This window comes from Erythrolamprus reginae, chromosome 5 (assembly GCF_031021105.1).
Source record: "Erythrolamprus reginae isolate rEryReg1 chromosome 5, rEryReg1.hap1, whole genome shotgun sequence".
NCBI classification, from domain to species: domain Eukaryota; kingdom Metazoa; phylum Chordata; class Lepidosauria; order Squamata; family Dipsadidae; genus Erythrolamprus; species Erythrolamprus reginae.
In genome coordinates, this window is record NC_091954.1 from 110,029,382 (window position 1) to 110,047,871 (window position 18,490).

At 43.1% G+C, this 18,490-nt stretch overlaps 1 protein-coding gene across 1 annotated transcript; it reads right to left on the reverse strand.

The window, feature by feature from the left end:
- Positions 1 to 2,166: 2,166 nt before the first annotated feature.
- LOC139168216 (antihemorrhagic factor cHLP-B-like) lies at positions 2,167 to 18,164 on the reverse strand. Its single transcript, XM_070753727.1, has 7 exons — positions 17,798 to 18,164; positions 16,417 to 16,527; positions 9,656 to 9,737; positions 7,268 to 7,431; positions 6,515 to 6,625; positions 5,582 to 5,683; positions 2,167 to 2,866 (listed from the first exon to the last, which is right to left on the reverse strand). Exons 1-7 carry the CDS (start codon positions 17,996 to 17,998, stop codon positions 2,636 to 2,638), a joined length of 1,002 nt encoding a protein of 333 aa, XP_070609828.1. The 5' UTR covers positions 17,999 to 18,164; the 3' UTR covers positions 2,167 to 2,635.
- Positions 18,165 to 18,490: the final 326 nt, after the last annotated feature.

Consider the following 18,490-nt stretch of genomic DNA (forward strand, 5'->3'; position numbering starts at 1 on the left):
CTCCCCCTCGTGCCTCGCCCTTCCCACCCGGCCGCTTACCTGCTCCCAGCGCCAGCAGCAGGAAGGCGAGTGAGTAAGCTGGCACACGCCAAAAAGAAGCCATTGGCTGTGGGCAGCGGGCGGTGTTCATGCCCCCCCCGAACCCCCGGCCCAGCACCTCCAGAGGCTGAAAGGCGCGGCTCTCTTGCCCTCGCAATCCTCTCTGGTCCTTTCACTTGCCTTGGCGCGCTTTTCCCCATCGCAATCGGGGTTGGAGAGTTTTTGGCGGGCGGCGGGACCCCCCCATTTTTCAATTTGGCCAGGCCCCTGACGCCAGTCCCAGTAGTACCGGCCTATCGGCGGCCCTGTCTGAGACAACCCAAGAAAGGGATCTTGGGGTTTTGATCGACAGCTCAATGATGATGTCAATCCAGTGCACATCAGCAGCAAAAAAGGCAAATCCCATGCTTGGCATGTTTAGGAAGGGAATTGAAAACAGGTTGGCAAGTGTTGCGTTGCCTCTGTACAAATCGATGGTGAGACCACATTTGGAGTACTGTGTATAGTTCTTGTTACTGCACCTCAAGAAGGATATAATGGAAGTGGAAAAGGTACAGAAAAGGGCAACAAGAATGATCAAGGAAATGGAGCACCACCCTTATGAAACCAGGTTGCAATTCCTTGGCCTCTTCAACCTTGAAAGAAGGCATTTAAAAAGTGACTTGATCGAAGTGTGTAAAATTATGCGTGGAACAAAACAGGTGGATAGAAAAAAATCTTTTCTCTATTACACAATACTAGGGCAAGGGGCTACTCCCTAAAACTCATAGGTAAGAAAGTGACGACAAATAAAAAGAAATATTTCTTCACCCAGAGGGTCATTGGTTTATGGAATTCACTTCAGAAGAGGTCGTGACAACTTTCATTCTGGATAGCTTCAAAGCAGGATTAGACAGATTCATGGATGCCAAGTGTATTGGTGGTTGTTGAAACGGATATCTAAGTGTTGTCTCTATGTTGGTTGAGGCAGGCAGGATTCCTTTGGGTACCATTTGTTGGGGGTCAAGGGAAAGGGAGGGTCTTGCCTTCTCTTTCTGCTCAAGATCCCCAAAGACAATTGGTGGGCCACTGTGTGACGCAGAATGCTGGACTCAGTGGGCTTTGGCCTGATTCAGCATGGCTCTTCTTATGTTCTTATCTATCTATTTATCTACCTCTCTCTCTCTCTCCCTCTCTCTCTCTCTATTGTATTTCTTTTGAGAATAGGCAACAGAACTTAATTTTTAATATGTGCCAGTGTACCCACAATAAAAAAACATGACAGTAAAGGTTATCTTTTCTTCAATTATTATGGTATAAATAGTTGAATTTATAATTCTCCCATTACAAATAGTCCTTGGCTTACAACCATTATTTTAGCGACTGTTCAAAGTTCCAATGGCACTGAAAAATGTGACATATGATCCCTTTTTTCACACTTACGACCATTGCAACATCCCCATGATCCCATGGTCAGAATTTAGATGCTTGGCAACTGGTTCATATTTATGATGGTTACAGTGTCCTGGGATCATGTGATCAGATTTTGTGACCTTCTGACAAGCCAAGTCAGTGGGGGAGCCAGATTCAATTAACAGTGGTGTTAACTCACATAACAAGTGCAGGGATTCACTTTACATGTTTGGCAAGAATAATAATAAACCAAACCCTACCACATTGGCCTAGTCATAGAGCAGGGGTGCTACTATAACAGGGCCTTGGACAGAGACAAGAAGAGAAAGTTGATAGTATGAAAATGATCTGATCTGTTCAAAGATGTTTGAATCCCAGGGCGACCAAAAGAGTTTTAGAAAATGGTGATATCCCACCGGTTTGCATTGCATCGAAAGGAAGAGATGTCCAAGATATACTTGAACATGAAGTAGAAAAGATGCTGCTTTTTTTCTAATCTTTATTTTTCCATTGTCAAATTTAAATTTTTGTATTTTATTCTTCTAATTGCCAAGGAATGTATTTATTTCTAGGTTGATTCTCTGATTAGTTCCCACCTATTGCTTCTTGCCCTGACTTCAGGTGCTTTGGAGAATAGGTTGACCCACTGTCCTTCCCTAGAGATGCTGAACTATAATTCCCAGTATTTTCACCCAGTGACCAAATCCACTCAAAGCAAAACAAAGGGCAAAGCCATTTTAGAATTGAATATTTTATTTAGGAAGTACCTCGTGCCTTTTGCTGTCAATATATTGGACCTTCTTCAACATTTGCCCCCGTAAAATAATGTAGCATGGTGAGAAATTCAGAGGGGGAAAAATGAGCAGATATTGTTGTCAAATGTTATGCATTTTCTCTTTGGAAATAAAAAGAAGAATTTTGACTTTGGAGCTAATATAATTTTGTTCACGTTTTTTCATGGTGGAACAGAGAAAGACTGAAAGATGTTAAGTTTGAAGTGAGCATCTGCAGTTCTAAAAGCAGAAAGGCACAAATACAAAGCCTCTTTCTCGTAACAACAACAACAACGGGTAATCACAACACTTGGCCAAGACTGTAATGTACTAGGGTAAACCCCCTTTTTGGATTCAAGGTTTGAATTCAGATTTGGAAAAGGGCTATGCACTAACAGGGCGGCTTCTCTCTGCTCTCTGGCATGGATGGCCTACCCCTTGAAGTGATGAATTCTTCCTGGGCAAACGTTTGTATCTATTTCGTGAGCACGGTCTGCGCTTTCTTCTCTTCCATCCTCAGTCATTTCCTCTATCGTCAAAGAATATACGGTATTTTTATCCTTGTGCGAATGGGCAAGGTCTAGGACAGTATTGTTGTGTGCTGGGGAAGCAACATGTTTTCCAAAGTGATGGTCGATCAAATGGGTGCGAGAATGTCCCTCCTGGAAAAAACAAAACAAAAGAACAACATACAAACACAGATGAATTTTCTTCAGCCGTTGAACTGTGAGCCGCGGTGTCGCAGTGGTTAGAGTGCAGTGCTACTTTTGCTGACTCCTGGCTGCTTGAATTTTGGCAGAGCGATTCTCACTAGGCTCAAGGTTGTCTTGGTCTTCCAAATGAGGAACCAATTGTTGGGGGCAATAGGCTGGCTCTCTAAACCACTTAGAGAGGGTTGCAAAGCACTGTGAAACAGTATATAAATCCAAGTGCTATTCAGAGGTGGGTTGCTGTTGCTTCAGAACCGGTGATGGGCTGCCAAAATTTTTATTGCCACGTTGTGGCTGTGGATTATTTTGTGGGTGTGGCTTGATGGTTGTGTGATCAGGTAGGAGGGGCTTGCTGGCCATGTGACCAGGTGGTAGTGGTTTGACAATCATGTGACTGGGGGTGGTGGCTTAAAGGTCATGTGACTCGGTGGGAGTGGCTTACCAACCAAGATAAGTTTTCAAATAGGTGCTGGGACTCTTTTTCAGTTGATTTAGTTACATTATTTGAATAGCCACAAAAAGGACAAATGACATGTGAATGTGTTGAGGAGCACAGTGTTAATATATAAATAGAAAAAAATACTATTTAATTATTTCTTATTTTAAAAATAATTAAGGATCATACTAACTTAGTAGAGAAGGAAGGACAATAAAAAAACTATTAAGTATTCAATAAATAGTGCATAAACTTACTACTCCCACTGCGTTGTTCCCATCTCCCTGTGGGGGCAGCAGCTCATTACTGTTCAAATCGGTTCTTTACAACTGGCATTAACTTAGTGGCCTGGGTTGCTAGAACCGGCAGTGACCTAGGCCTGCAATGCGCCCAAACTGGTTTCCTTGGCGGCACCACAGGCGCTGCCATCTTGGTTTTTGCTTCTGCTTATTCACAGTGAATCACCTACACTCTGCCAGCTGCACTGGTCCAGGCACAATTCAAGGCATTGGTGATTGCCTATAAACCCCTATATGGCTTAGGACCAGACTATTTATGGGACCGTCTCCTGCCTCATACCTCCAGAGACCAATTAGAGCACACAGAGTTGGCCTCCTCCAGGTCCTGTCGACTAAGCAATGCAGGTTGGCGGGACCATGGAGGAGAGCCTTCTCTGTGGCTGCCCCGGCTCTACGGAATCAACTCCCCCCTGACATCCGCCCTGCTGGTCTTTCATAGGGCCGCAAAGACCTGGCTATGCCGGTGGGCCCGGGGCTCCTGAAATTAACGTCCTTGGCCACATATATGAATGTGAAGGATTGGTGTGTATGCATGTTGTTGTGTCTATTTTATATTAGTCTTATTAGGATTTTAGAGGTTTTTTAATTGTTGGAAGCCATCCTGAGTCTTTTGGGATTGGATGGCATAGAGATCAAAATAAACAGACAGACAGACAGACAGACAGACAGACAGACAGACAGACAGACAGACAGACAGACAGACAGATAGATAGATAGATAGATAGATAGATAGATAGATAAATATGAATTCACAAAGGTGAATTAAGAAAATCCACTGGAAATTGAAAATAGAAAATCAAGAAAATCGATGGCTCTTAATATTTTCAATCTCATTCATTTAGTGACTCTTTGAAGTTACAACAGCCCCCCAAAAAGTGACTTCTGACTATTTTTTTAACACCCATGACCATTGCAGCATCCTTGTGGTCAAAGTTCGGATGCTTGACAACTGACACTCTTCCGTATCTCGGGGTCATGGGATCGCTTTTTTGTGACCTTCTGACAAGCAATGTCAATGAGGAAGCCACATTCATTTAACAATCACGCTACTAACTGAACTGCAGTGATTCATTTAACAATTGTGTCAAGAAAAGGTGTAAAACAGAGCAAAACTCACTTAACAACAGTCTTGCATAGCAATCAAAATTTGGGGTTGTCGTCATAAATTGAGGATTACCTCTAACTTGGCAGTTGGCAAATGTTGGAGTACAAGTCAAATGAATAAAATTTAAAACCGGCAATTAATCCATCGATTAATCGAGGGCCATTCTTATTTTTTAATTGTAAGGCATATGAGGGGTGACATATAAATCCAATAAGTAAGTAAGTAAGTAAGTAAGTAAGTAAGTAAGTAAGTAAGTAAGTAAGTAAGTAAGTAAGTAAGTAAGTAAGTAAGTAAGTAAATAAGTAAATAAGTAAACAAACAATCAATCAAACAAACAAAGAAATAAATAGTTATAATAACTACAGTTTGTTGAATGAATAGAATGGAAATTAAGGAGTCAGAGTTAAACTGATTAGATTAGATTCAAACTCTTCCTGGCTAGATAAATTTCAGATATTCCGTTTCAGCCCAACCTATAACCCAACGGGTCCTAGTGAGGATAAAATTAATAATCTCAGAGAAAAGGAAGGATATAAATAAAAGAATCTAAGGCTGCATCATGCTAAACCAAGACCAAACAAACCGTATTATATATCAGAGCATCTGCTGATGTGAAGGGACGCAGGGGAATCTATAGATGCTATAGGGAGTCAATTTGATGGACAGAATGGATAAGAAAAATCAGGAGATATATGGACTTCAGGTTCTAGAACTCCCCAGCCAGCCTGGGAGTTGAAGTCTACACACTTTAAAGTTGATGAGGATAAGAAACTCGGGTGTGGAGAAAGGGGAAAGAAGATGAACAAATTTAAATTTATCATACATACCTTGACATCAAAGATGACACAGTCCGACTCATACTGTTCATCTTTAGGTTTTTCAGTGGCATCATGTGATCTAAACACAGTCGCTTTGCAGAATCCAATATGCTGGAGAGAAAGAGGGAGAGAAGGAAGAATTAAGATATGTCTATATGAAACAAAATGTTATTAGTGAATTAAAGAATCTGGTCAGATCACAACCCAATTCATTAGACTATTTAGCATCAAAATGTTCTTCAGATGTTGACTGGAGGTTTGGGGGAGGGGATAGGGAATGCATTATTTTTGAGCAAATTGTGAAGAAATTAACGTTGTATAGAGATCAAAGGTTGTTGACCGCCATGAGTCAGTCGCAATTGGGAGCATAGAAGTAGAATGTAATTAATTAATTAATTAATTAATCAATCAATCAATCAATCAATAAATTAATTAATTGTAGGATTTGGGCTGGTGAGAGCTAGAGTCAAATCTATATTTCTGTATTGAGTATTAGGCCTTGTATATTTATTTGGAATGTCGTCCTGGTTTGGTAGGAGAGGGGTAGGACTGTGTGAGGGAGGGAGAGAGAGAAGAAAGGAAAGGAAGGAAGGAAAGAAGGAAGGAGGAAGGAAGAAATGATAGATAGAAAGAAGGAAGGAAGGAAGGAAAAAGAGAGGGAGAGAGAGGAAGAAGAGAGAGAGAAGAAAGAAAAAGAAAGAAGGAAAGGAGAGAGAGGGAGAGAGAGGAAGAAAGAGAAGGAAAAGAGAGAAAGAGAGGGAGAGAAGAGAGAACAGAAAGAAAGAAAGAAAGAAAAGAAAGAAATTAAGTAAGAAAGAAAGAAAGAAAAAAGAAAAAGATAGAAAGAGATAGAAAGAAATGGGAGGGAGGGAGATGGAGATGGAGAAAGAGAGAAAGATGGCAATTGCTCAAATAGGATTGGAGACGACCCTTCTCACTTACTGCTTCTCCTACAGGTTTGGGATGGCAGTGATGGTGGTCGTCGTGAACTTCATCATGAGTGCAGTTGGTCTCCACAATAGCAAACTCCACATAGAAGGCTTCAGGCTCAAACTGAAATCAAAGCAAGAGATGTTTCAGTTGGGCTGTGGATAGAAATGGGAAAAGTGAATAGATGGGAGAATGGAATTTTAGTCCTGTCTGCTGCATATCCCATCATCCCCCATGGTCACCTGTTCTTGCTGAATTATCCACCTTCTCTTGACAGAGGGAGAGGTCATTTGGGATCTCCAACACCCTTAAGAAATAAGTATTTCTTAGCTTTTACATGGCTGATTCATTGCTTCTGTTTTAGAATATTTACCAATAGAATATAGCTGGAAGGGACCTGAGAAGTCTTCTAGTCCATCCCACTCTTCTCAACCAGGAAAATTAATTAATTTACGTATGTATGTAGACCGAGTTGGGCAGCAGGTAGGATGGGGTGGAACGCTTCAGCTGACCGGTGGCAGTAAGTTCTAGCATTACCAGTCTTGGCTGGGCTCTCCTTTCCCCCCCTGCTGCTGCTGCATCTGCGCTCCTCACTTTTTTCCTCTTTCCTCCTTCCTGGCCTCAGATGAGCTTCCCTCTCTCCTGCCCGGCTCCCCTCCAGCCTCACATGGCCACCTCCCAATACTTCCTTTTTGTTATATGAAGTATCAAAGCATTAAACTGAAAGAGGTCATTGGAATTCTTTTTTAAGATTTGCATACTAACTTTGTGCTGCCCTCTTGAAATCTCCAGGACTTGATAAGCATGGTTGGGCAATTTTTCATTGTGTTTATCGATCACGTAATCTACACATTCTACCACATGATGGTCATTCAGAGGCAGCAGAATTTGGCATTTCGGACAGTGTCTCCGCACATCTTCCTCTGAATCTGAAAAGAAAAAAAATGTCAAGAAGGGCCTTAATAGAGACAGACAGATTAAGATATTTGGAAGGGATCTTGTAGGCCATCTAGTTCAACCACCTGTCCAAGAAGGAGACCATACATCATTTCTGACAGATGGCAGTCCAGTCCCTCCTTGAAAGCTTCCAGTGATGAAGCTCAATCAACCAAAGCAACATCTTGTCTTCGGAGGTTGTGGGAGCTTCATCCCTGGAAGCTTTCAAGAAAACCTCTCCTTATTTCCAGGTTATTCTGTTTCCATCCATTATTCCTTGTCTGGACTTTGGGTGCCTTGGAAAACAGCTTGACCCCCTCTTCTCTGTGGCAGCCCCTCAAATATTGGAAGGGACATTTGAGAAACAAACACTATTGTTTTTGCACTTTCTGTTAAAGCACAATATAAACTATTGTCACATACACCCTCCCGATCCATCCAATAGTTTTCTTGGCAAGCTCAACCTACTTCGTATTAATTGGACCAACTGAACCCATACACTCAAACTTTCAACTGAAACCCATACACTCAAACTTTTACAATGCTATTACTAGTCTAGGGCTCTAGATATTAGAGCCAATATTAGACTCAGCAGTTATCTTAACCTCATCATCTGCAACCGTTTACACTCAATTTATGGACTTCAAATAATAGAGCTCTTTTCCAACATTGATCCATGATTGACTATGGTTTCAACATATGTCCTTACAAAACCAATCACAATAGTAGGATAACTAATTACAACTTTTAAAAAGCCAACATTGATCAGAGATGCTGACCTCTCATCCCTGGATTGGCAAACATTATTCTCTGACTGTAATACTGCTGAAGACTACTACAATATCTTTTGGCTTGAAATGCAGAGTCATTAAGTTATATGTACCACTAATTATTACCAAAACCAAGAAAAAGAATTTGCCCATATAAATAAGTAAGCTTATTTATATAAGTAAGCAGAACATTCAGCTCTCCAAATCCACACGCACATTCTATAACTATGTTAACAATCAACTCCAAGACTTGAGATCCATTCCACCCCTCAAAGGACCAAAAGATTCGGCTCCGTCTTTGTAAACAGCAATTGGCTCAAGCCCCATATTTCCTAGTTGTATCACAAACAACTGCAATAATCTAGCACAAATCGATTTTACAGCAGATAATGTTGGGAAAGCATTACGCAACCTAAAACCATCTCTATCCATTGGACCTGACAGTCTATGTGTATATTTCTTTAAAAATGCTCTCCACAGCCATTGCTGAACCTCTTAGCATAATTTTAGAAAAATCCTTCAGAACTAGCCTCTTATCCAATTTATGATCAATGGCCACAGTCATCCCTATCTTCAGAAAAGGAGAGCCAAGTAACATTGAAAATTACATACAAACCTCTTTATGTTGTGTCACTTGCAAAGTCATGGCATCTATCATTAATCAATTCATTACCCTCCCCCTAGAAACTAACAATCTACTCTCTAACAAACAGAAAAAATGGTTTTAGAAAAAATTATACTGTAACCTGCAACTCCTACACTGCAAAAACATATGGACTACACAATTCAATCAAGGTAAATCAATAGATGCAATTTACATAGACTTTGTAAAGATTTTTATTCAGTAGTACATGATAAACTACTTTGGAAACTAAAATCTTGTGGCATCTCTGGTCCCTTTCATGATTGGATAACTATGCTCTTGTCAAACAGACACCAAATAGTTAAAATAGGGAGTGCCCTATCAAGCCCTGTACCGGTCGACAGTGGTGTGCCTCAAGACAGTGTTCTTGGAACAACACTATTTATTCTTTACATAAACAACCTTTGTAACCATATTATAAGCAAGTGTGTTCTCTTTGCTGACAATGTTAAACTATTCAACACCATTGACAATACTTTTACCCTTCAAAAAGACCTTGACCATGTATCACAATAGTCTGAGAACTAGTAACTTCGAATCTCAAGCAACAAATGCTCTAATCTTACATTGGCAAAAAGAATGAGAACAAAAAATACAAGCTTTGAGGATACAACCTTGTAGATGATCGGCGAGGGAAAAGCTGCAAGAGGCCTTGTGAGCAAGTGGTGGCATGGAGCGAGGCCCCCAAAATTAAGGGCCATGTGGGCCGTGAACAGCAGAGCTGCTGTAAGCAGCAGGGCCAGATGGACAGGCGGCAAGTGGCGGAGCCCAGGTAAGAATCCAAGAGGGATGAAGACGAATTACCTGGCTTTGAGTGGCATTTTGCAGCAAACCTGGTGTTGGTCTTAACAGTGTCAATCGTGACAGTACAGTGTCCTTCAACAGCCTAAAGACACAAATGCATCACATTAAACATGTTAACAATCAACTTAACATGATTTACCATTTTGGGTTAGTGCTTTAACCCACTTTTCAATTCTGCCTGATGTGGGAAGATCTGTGACTGAGACTGAAACTGCCGAGGGCTTTATTCGGGGCATTTTGAGACAACAGCGATCAAAGGAAAAATACAGTGAGATCAGCTGTTGAGCAGAAGATAGTGGCCATCTTTGGATGCCACCCCCTCCACCTCTGTCTCTGTCCCTGAAACTGTGGTTGAAAGGAGCTAAGGGTTTTTTTTTATTGTTTTGAGATTGCCAACTTATATTGAGATCGTGAACTTAGGTGACCGGCAGCTGAGCAAATGGAAGCCGAGTGCAGTGAAAGCGAGGTGAGCGTGCGTGTGTGTAGGCAGACCCAAATGGAAACAAAGCAGGCGAAAGCTGAGCTGATAAGATCAAAGGTGGCTGGGTGGCTGGGTGCCCTGGCTGGTGAGAGCAGGCAAATCTGGGGTGCTGGTAGTGAGAGCAGCCAGCGCCAGAAGATCTGCTTGAAGAAGATCTACGGGTTGGAGGGGGCAGGACCAGCCATCAAGAGAGGAGTTGACGAGGATGGTGGCCGGCTGCATTGTGGCCACTTTAAGACCATGTGGAGTACCGGAGATGTCGACCTGTGAGAGGGGCCGTCATTCGAAAGCAACCTGTGGAAACCAAGACCTGACTAATAAGGACCACGTTCCATGTATGTATCCAGCTGAGCCATGAGGAGACCAAAGGTACAACAATGGGGGTGAGAACTTATTTAGAAGCCTGGAGACAAAGGTGATATCCCCCCCCCCCCCCAAATTACTATTTTTGAAAAAACAGTCCTTTCCCTTTATTGCCTTTGGAAAAATCTTACCGTACCCTTTGTGGAAGAACTGTGACTCAGGAAATTTTTTAAAACTAATGTATTGTTTTTATTATTGCATTTTTATTAATTAATTTATTTATTTATTTTATTTATTTATTTTATTTATTGGATTTGTATGCCGCCCCTCTCCGTAGACTCGGGGCGGCTAACAACAGTAACAAAAAACAGCATGTAAATCCAATACTAAAACAACTAAAAAACCCTTATTGTAAAACCAAACATCCATACATACAAACATACCATACATGAATTGTAAAGGCCTAGGGGGAAAGAATATCTCAGTTCCCCCATGCCTGGCGGCAGAGGTGGGTTTTAAGGAGCTTACGAAAGACAAGGAGGGTGGGGGCAATTCTAATCTCCAGGGGGAGTTGGTTCCAGAGGGCCGGGGCCGCCACAGAGTAGGCTTTTCCCCTGGGCCCCGCCAAATGACATTGTTTTGTTGACGGGACCTGGAGGAGGCCCACACTGTGGGACCTAACTGGTTGCTGGGATTCGTGCAGCAGAAGGCGGTCTCGTAGATACCCCTGGTCCGGTGACATGAAGGGCTTTTTCCCTATATCCTGTATATTTTTTATTTTTATTAGTGGTTTTTAACTATTATTAATTTAATATTTTAATTAAATTATTGGGTTTTTTAAATTGATGGATAATTGGGGTGGGGTGGAGTAATGTGTATTGGTGGGGTGAGTAGGGTGGGTGGGATTATGGTATGGATGAGGTGAATGTGAATGGTATGAATGATATACTTGACCCACCTGGAGAGGCAGGAGGGGAGGGGACACCTATCTCTAGGGTGGCAGAGGGTCAGAATATCCCGGTGTTGCTGGGGAGTGGCAGATATGGCGGGAGCCATGGAGCTAACCTTTCCAGGGGAAGGAGATATCACTGCTTAATAGTGATACCTTGTTCCAGCTCCGTGAGCTCAACCCAGGGTACTGGTGACGAGTGTAATCCTGGCCCTGGGCTCAGGCTGCTGCTACTCAATGCCAGGTCGATGGTAAATAAAGGGAGGAGTTCCTCTCTCTGAAATTTTCCCAGCCGGGTTTCAGGTATGGCATCAGCCTTGACCCCAGGGAAGGTGTGGGGAGGAGTGGCTATCATAGCCAGAGACAGCCTTTACCTGTGTAAACTTGTTGCTCCAGAGATTGCGGGTTGTGAGTCCCTCCTGGTGAAGTTGGACTTAGGGGTTCAGGTGGGCTTGTTGCTCACATACCTGCCTCCCAGCTCAACAACCCTGCCTGTGCTGCACGATGAGGTAGCCGGGCTGTCGGTGGAGTTCCCCAGACTTATTTTATTGGGGGACCTTAACCTACCGTCTCTTGGTGAAACCTCTGGGCTAGCACAGGAGTTCATGGCCACCATGATAGCCATGGACCTGACTCAAGTAGTAAAGGGTCTGACTCATGAGGGGGGGCACGCACCTGACATGGTATTCCTCTGTGAGCAATTGAGTAATAGTCTAAGACTAAGGGGCTTAGAAGTGTTGCCTTTGTCATGGTGAGACCATTTTCTACTGCGGTTTGACTTCCTGGCTCCAATCCTCCCCCGCAGGGAGGCGGAACCGACTAGATGCTTCCACCCGAGATGCCTGCTGGACCCAGAGGTCTTTCAAAGGGCGCTTGGAGTTTTACCAGATGTACTCGTCCACAGTTCGGCAGAGTCTCTTGCCGTGGCCTAGAATAAGGCTGCGACGAAGGCTCTTGACCAGATTGCGTCCTCTCCGTGGCACTAGACCACGGAGAGCTCCTTGGTTTACCGAGGAGCTACGGGAGTTGAAATGCCAGAAAAGACATCTAAAGAAGCGATGGAGGAAGAGTAAGTCCGAATCTGACTGAACACTTGTAAGAGCTCACATTAAGACTTACAAAGTGGTGCTCAAGGCAGCAAGATTCGCGTATCATGCCACCTTCATTGCATCAGCAGAATCTCGCCTGGCCGCTCTTTTATGGTGACCCGCTCTCTTCTTAACCAGGGAGCCCTTGTAGAGCAGCGCCGAGGATTTTAACACATTTTTCGCTGATAAAATTGCTCGGATCGAGGTGGACCTTGACTCCGATTGGATAACAGAGTTGATTGACAATGAGTCAGTCGAGGTGACTGGGGCCCATCCTTGTCCATCTGTCTGGGAAGTGTTTGATCTGGTGACACCTGATGAAGTGGACAAGGCCATTAGAGCTGTGAGTTCCGCCACCTGCTTACTGGATCCGTGTCCCTCCTGGCTGGTCTTGGCCAGCAGGGAGGTGACATGGAGCTGGGTCCAGAAGATTGTCAATGCTTCTTTGGGGAGGGGGTCTTTCCCGGCTCCTTATAAAGAGGCACTTGTTTCAGGCCCGGTTACAGCATGGAAACTGCTTTGGTCTTGCTGATGGATGATTTCTGGCAGGCCCGGGACAGGGGTTTATCCTCTGTCCTGGTGCTCCTTGACCTCTCAGCGGCTTTCGATACCATCGACCATGGTATCCTTCTGCACCGGCTGGAGGGGTTGGGAGTGGGAGGCACTGTTCTTCAGTGGTTCTCCTCCTACCTCTCCGGTCAGTCGCAGTCGGTGTTAGTGGGGGGTCAGAGGTCAATCCTGAGGTCTCTCCTTTGTGGGGTGCCTCAGGGGTCGGTCCTCTCCCCCCTGCTATTTAATATCTACATGAAACCGCTGGGTGAGATCATCCAAGGGCATGGGGTGAGGTATCATCAGTACGCTGATACCCAGCTTTACATCTTCACCCCATGTCCAGTCAACGAAGCAGTGGAAGTGATGTGCTGGAGTCAGGAGACTGTTGGGGCCTGGATGGGTGTCAACAGACTCAAACTCAACCCTGATAAGATGGAGTGGCTGTGGGTTTTGCCTCCCAAGGACAATTCCATCTGCCCGTCCATCACCCTGGGGGGGGGGAACTACTGACCCTCTCAGAGAGGGTCTGTAACTTGGGCATCCTCCTCGATCCACAGCTCACATTAGAGAAACATCTTTTGGCTGTGGCGAGGGGGGGCATTTGCCCAGTTTCGCCTGGTGCACCAGGTGCAGCCCTATTTGCACCAGGAATCACTGCTCACAGTCACTCATGCCCTCATCACCTCGAGATTCGACTACTGTAATGTCCTCTACATGGAGCTACCTTTGAAAAGTTTTCGGAAACTTCAGGTCGTGCAGAATGCAGCTGTGAGAGCAGTCATGGGCTTCCCCAAATATGCCCATGTTACACCAACACTCCACAATCTGCATTGGTTGCCGATCAGTTTCCGGTCACAATTCAAAGTGTTGGTTATGACCTATAAAGCCCTTCATGGCACCGGACAAGACTATCTCAGGGACCGCCTTCTGCTGCACGAATACCAGCGACCAGTTAGGTCCCACAGAGTGGGTCTTCTCAGGGTCCCATCAACTAAACTATATCGCTTGGCAGGACCCAGGGGAAGAGCATTCTCTGTGGCAGCCCCGGCCCTCTGGGACCAAATCCCCACAGAGATTAGAATTGTCCCCACCCTCCTTGCCTTTCATAAGCTTCTTAAAACCCACCTCTGCCACCAGGCATGGTGGAATTGAGATACTCTTTCCCCCTAGGCCTTTACAATTTTATGCATGGTATGTCTGTATGTATGTTTGGTTTTACGATAAGGGTTTTTAACTGTTTTAATATTGGGTTGTCATATGCTGTTTACTACTGTTGTTAGCCGCCCTGAGTCTATGGAGAGGGGCGGCATACCAATCCAATAAAATAAAATAAAATAAAATAAATTCTGCTTGCACCTCAGGTGGGAGGTGGCCATGTGAGGCTGGAGGGGAGCCGGGCAGGAGAAAGGGAAGCTCGTCCGAGGGCAGGAAGGAGGAAAGAGGAAAAAAGCAAGGAGCACAGACGAAGCAGCAGCAGGGAAGAAAGGAGAGCCGAACTGAAACCAGTAATCCAGGAAGTGACAGCTGCTGATCAGCTGGAGCTGCGCACTCATCTTCATTTCTGCGGGCGTTTTACTCCGTCTTGCCTGCTGCCCACCGCTACATTTATTGTAATGGATTTTAAGCTACCACTACCAATTTATGCCTGAATTTATCTCCCTGATAACTAAGAAACTAATAACAATCACACACACCCTGACCCAAGATCCAGAAATGTAAATATGAGAAGTTCTATTAGAAGACTATTATAAGTGAACACAAGAACAAGGGGACACAATCTGAAGTTAGTTGGGGGAAAGATCAAAAGCAACATGAGAAAATATTATTTTACTGAAAGAGTAGTAGATCCTTGGAACAAACTTCCAGCAGACGTGGTAGATAAATCCACAGTAACTGAATTTAAACATGCCTGGGATAAACATATATCCATCCTAAGATAAAATAAAGAAAATATTATAAGGGCAGACTAGATGGACCATGAGGTCTTTTTCTGCCGTCAGACTTCTATGTTTCTATGTTTCTATGTTTCTATAAGCTTTACTGTGGTATCATCTACCATAAGACTGAAGGAACAGCTAATCAAATTCTTGAGAAAACTTTGGGTTTGATCTAATATACAAATGTAAGTATTATGTTCGGAAAAAAAGGTCTATGTTCATCAAGATCCATGGTCTGAATTCCAATTTACTTACTTAGTGATTCAAATTATAATATTTAACTCAACATTTGTTTTCATTGAAAAATGACAATTCTTAGTAAGCAATATTTCCCATGAAATTATTAGAATCAAAACATTTAACTGCTATCATGTAAAAATGAAGTCCAAAGTTTTTCAGGATCTATCTTGGTTTTGAACCTGACATGCATACTTGCTTCAAAACCATCTTACTGGTGTCTTTGGTGAAACATTTCAGGTGTTGTAATATGATAACTTCTACTTGGCCAGTTCCATGTTGATGAAAATTGGACATTAATCTCTAAACCTGAGGCGTTTATCCTTGGACCTAATTTGCTGGGGAATTCTGTAAGTCCAGTGGTCTTATACGTTGCTGTGGTTGGATACCTCCTGTTTTAAGCAGAGGAGCAATAAGTTGTTTTCATGGAATCTGGCATGGGAACAATTCAGCTTTGGGCGTCACAGGGTGAACATGAAAGAAGAATTGACCTCTTAATTCCTGACTAATTAATTGCTCAGTGTTGAAATGAAATTTGTCTATGTAACGTGAACTCAAAATGATGCCCATGGAATATGTTAGCGACCCCTGAGGTTTCATTAAACCTTTGTTCAACAATAATAGACTACTCTCTTTGCAACAGAATACCTTATGCCACCAGACTTGAAATTTGGGCCTAGAAAATTTAGAACTTCACCGCCTTAATCTGATCTAAGTGTAGCACACAAAATTATCTTCTACACTGTCCTACCTGTCAATGACTACTTCAGCTTCAAGCATAACAATATAAAAGCTCACAATACATACAAACTTAATTTAAACCGCTCCAGACTTCATTGCAAAAAAATTGACTTCAGCAACAGAATGGTCAATGTCGAGAATATATTACCTGACTCTGTAGTTCCTTCCCCAAACCCCCCAAACTTTAACCTTAGACTATCTACTGTTGACCTCATGATATGCCTATTGTCCATGCCCCAATGTTCCCATGTATTTGTAAAATGTCATGTACTTATAACCATGCTTCTACTATATATTTACAATCATGTTTATACTTTGTCTGTAATTACATACACGTTTGACAAAATAAACAAATAAACATATCGGTTTGTGTGTATATGTGTTCAGAAACTCAATTTACTCTTGGTAGAGTGGTAAGAAGCCACCTGTCTTCTCCCAAAGTCTCGCATGTTCAGAAACCTTCAAACACTTACATGTTCATGCTGTGGTCTTACAGTACAATTCTCGACAGGAGTTGGATCCAAGACATGACAATCTGTCTCCAGAAGATATAGGACAAGGTAGGTTGCCTCCCCAAGGGATTCCTAAAATAAAAAATTAGGAGAATAACTCATATTTCTGTCTCTGTTGCTTTAACGGACTCAGAAATGTCTGAATTCACGTGCAAGTTATAGATGTTTTCCTGGTGTGCTTCTCAAAAGCTTTAACCCCAAAAGCTTTAACTCTAGACTGTCTACATGAACATCTGATCTGTTCTGCATGTGGTACGAGGATCTCAGCTGATTTCCCAGATGTTGTTTTTGGCCAGGTTTTGGAGGAAGAAATGGCCTCTTTCTGACATTGCATGGTTCAGGTATGTACATATTGTCTATTCATTGGGGCCAGTAGAGGGTTCTGAATTGTGTTGCTACCAGTTCCTGCAGAAGCGTCCCGGATGGTGGGTGGAGCCTCCTGCAGCCGCCATTACTGGTTTGCAGGACCAGGCTGAACTAGGAGCAACCCAGCGCTGCTTTGGACTCCAAAAAATGGCATTGGGTAGTCCTGGCCTGTCTATCTATAGATACTCTCTATAGATACAAATGTTTGGGAAAGGAATGAAGATCAGATTGTTGGGAGGGAGCTAACATTTTTCTCCATTGGAGAGTCCATGCAACACTCAACCCAGTTGCAGAATGAACCCTTTCCTGGATTTCCATTGCACACTGAACCATTAAATAACCCAAGGGGATGAGTGGACACAAGAAATCTAACCGATGCTCACACCAGGATCTGCATATCAAAATGCAAACAGAAAAACATGCTCTTATTTTATTCTTTATTCATAGTTTAAACATGTTGTGCGTATGGTGCAGATCACAAGATGACCACCCTCCCTTTCTAAGGATCTGACAGCTAAAAAAGCAGTGGTGAGAAGCATAAGCATTCAATGGGACAGGGTTGGGGGATTGTGTATCGCTATCAACAGAGTAACATGAGAAAACATTTTACTGAAAGAGTAGTAGATCCTTGGAACAAACTTCCAGCAGACGTGGTTGGTAAATCCATAGTAACTGAATTTAAACATGCCTGGGACAAACATATATCCATCGTAAGATAAAATGCAGGAAATAGTATAAGGGCAGACTAGATGGATCATGAGGTCTTTTTCTGCTATCAATCTTCTGAACCTGTCTAGCAATTCAACTGAAATGGAAGCTATGAGATAATAGAGCATTGACTAGAAAGAGGCCAGAAATTGCCCAAATCTCAGCAGAAAAGCATAACATCAAATCCTTCCCCCACCCCACAAAAAAAATCACATGTTATTAATTTAGCAAATGAAACTAGAAAACATTCTCCTCCCACTGCACTTACCAGGTACTGGGAATGAGCATCCGCAATTACATTGAGAGCTTGTTTGTATCCATGTAGACTATGATCGTTGATGTAGTGCACGGCCAGGTCTGCAAACTTCTTAGCTTCTTCGCCGTTGCAGTCCAATTGCGGGATCAAGAAATAGCTCAATGTGCCTCCTATAAACTGACCCAGGAGCACGAGAGCTACCAGGGAATTCATGGCTGGATTCAGAGAGGATGCACAAGGTGCCAATGGAAGGAAGGTGGACTTCAGAGGGTCCGACGTCAGGGGCTCCTTTTTATGGAGTGTTTCTGTTTGCTTTGCCAACACCACCACCTACCACTCGCATTGGCTTACTTGGGAGGAGGCAATATTGCCAAAGGTCCTGCAAACAAGAGGAAAGGCAAAATAAATATGTGGGGACATCTAGGCAAAGTTTGATTATGTAAGGGGAGGAAATGCAGATTGTGCAAAAAGAGGAAAGCAACTGTCCCAGTCAGTCAGTGCTATTCATCCCAGGACACCGCTGCAGAAAATGGTATTTTCAGAATATGAAATTATATATCAATGATGCACAAAGATAATGTGATTTATATGGAAGACTTTGTGTCAAACCTCGGCTCCATTACTGACCTAACTAATAGAGATTAAGTGCCACCCAACAGACGTTGATTCCTAGCAACTATTTCGACCCTTTTCTGGAATGATCTG

Excerpts from the sequence above, each read along its gene's own strand:
- LOC139168216 (XM_070753727.1), bottom strand. The coding sequence starts at position 17,998 with ATGAATTCCCTGGTAGCTCTCGTGCTCCTGGGTCAGTTTATAGGAGGC. Across the intron at positions 7,432-9,655 it reads AAAATGCCACTCAAAGCCAG|ATTCAGAGGAAGATGTGCGG; the intron begins GTAATTCGTCTT and ends TTTTCTTTTCAG. Across the intron at positions 2,867-5,581 it reads GTGTCATCTTTGATGTCAAG|GAGGGACATTCTCGCACCCA; the intron begins GTATGTATGATA and ends TGTTTTTTCCAG.